Source organism: Salvia hispanica, unplaced genomic scaffold (assembly GCF_023119035.1).
Source record: "Salvia hispanica cultivar TCC Black 2014 unplaced genomic scaffold, UniMelb_Shisp_WGS_1.0 HiC_scaffold_781, whole genome shotgun sequence".
In the NCBI taxonomy this organism is placed as follows: Eukaryota; Viridiplantae; Streptophyta; class Magnoliopsida; order Lamiales; family Lamiaceae; genus Salvia; species Salvia hispanica.
Window position 1 is genome coordinate 5,347 of NW_025952556.1, and position 1,613 is coordinate 6,959.

Sequence of the window (1,613 nt, forward strand, 5' to 3'; positions counted from 1 at the left end):
AATATCCACTATCACTATTTTAATTAATCTCTCATTTTCTTTTTTATTTCACTAATTTTATCTCGTGATATATCATATGCACATATTTTTATGAAACGGGGAGAATTATCTTTACGTCGTTTTTCTATAGCTTAGAAAAGATTACTTTTTAATTTATGTAATACTATTAATAAAATAAATTTCTTGCAGTTTAGAGGGAAAAATATGAGAGTGATAATGAATGAAGCTTTTTTTAATACTATTAAAATGTACAGCACTAATAAATTTATTAGTCCACCGGAAATAGCAAACACAAGAGTCGTTGATTGAGATTTAAAGTAGAGCGAGATTAGAAGCAAGCGGCGGCGGACGATGATGATGATGATGGGAATAGATGTAAATCATCAAACAGTAAAAGGCAACGGAATATCGATGCACGTAGCTGAGAAAGGATCTGGACCGTTGGTGCTACTCCTCCACGGCTTCCCGGAGACGTGGTTCTCTTGGCACCGTCAGATCGACTTCCTCGCCGCTCACGGCTTCCACGCCGTCGCTCCCGATCTGCGAGGCTTCGGCGACTCCGACGCCCCTCTCTCTCCTTCCTCCTACACTTGGTTCCACATCACCGCCGATCTCATCTCCCTCCTCGACCACTTCTCCTCTCAACAGGCGTACGTCGTGGGGACGGACTGGGGAGCCGTCGCCGCCTGGCATCTGGCCTTGCTCCGCCCCGATCGAGTCAGAGGAATCGTCGCTCTCTCCGTTCCCTTCGCTCCGCGCTTTACTGATGTCAAACCGCTTGAATCGATGAGGCAGATGTTTGGAGATGAATTCTACATCTGCCAGTTCCAGGAAGCGGGGAGAGCGGAGAGGGCGCTGTCGAGGTACGATTGCGCGACGGTGATGAAGAAATTCCTGCTAATCAACAAGGCGGAGATGCTAATTGCGCCTCCTGGAATGGAAATCGTCGATTACCTAGAGACGCCGGCGGTGACGCCGCCGTGGATCACGGAGGAGGAGATTCAGGTGTTTGCCGATAAATTCCAAGAGTCCGGGTTCACTGGCGGATTCAACTATTATCGAGCCCTAGACTTGTGAGTCTGTGTTAGAGCATCCGCAATGGTCGGTAGGCCAGCCATAGGCCAGCCATTCTCTCCTCTGCCACGTCATCAACACTAAAAAAACCACCTGCCACGTCAGATTTAGGCCAGCCATAGGCCAGCCGCAATAAAAACAATTCAAAATATACTAGATTTACGGAATTAAAATTACGATTAAAATACGGAATTAAATTTAGACACGTGTACGGGAAAATTCATTAATTGCATTTTAAAAAGTTACATAGATAAAAAAAAAAGTACATGCATAATAAAGAAAAAAACTATCGTCGTGCAGTCCTCCGTGCTCACAACTCTTCAATTATATCCTTTTGGAGTTGAATATGAGTATCCACTTGGCGCATGCCGGCAAATTCCTTGAGTCGGCCGGCTTCATCGAGGGGTACCCCCTGTCGCACACTAGGGGTGGCCGTTCCGTGGCTTGGACCGGCTTCATCGTCACTGACCCAACTAGTACAGTTGTACGCCTTCGTCTTCGACGATCATGTTGGTGCAGGATAATGCGGGCGTACATTA

At 46.2% G+C, this 1,613-nt stretch overlaps 1 protein-coding gene across 1 annotated transcript; it reads left to right on the top strand.

The window, feature by feature from the left end:
• Positions 1 to 282: 282 nt before the first annotated feature.
• On the top strand, positions 283 to 1,122 carry LOC125200034 (epoxide hydrolase A-like). Its single transcript, XM_048097839.1, has one exon. It carries the CDS (start codon positions 352 to 354, stop codon positions 1,075 to 1,077), a length of 726 nt encoding a protein of 241 aa, XP_047953796.1. The 5' UTR covers positions 283 to 351; the 3' UTR covers positions 1,078 to 1,122.
• Positions 1,123 to 1,613: the final 491 nt, after the last annotated feature.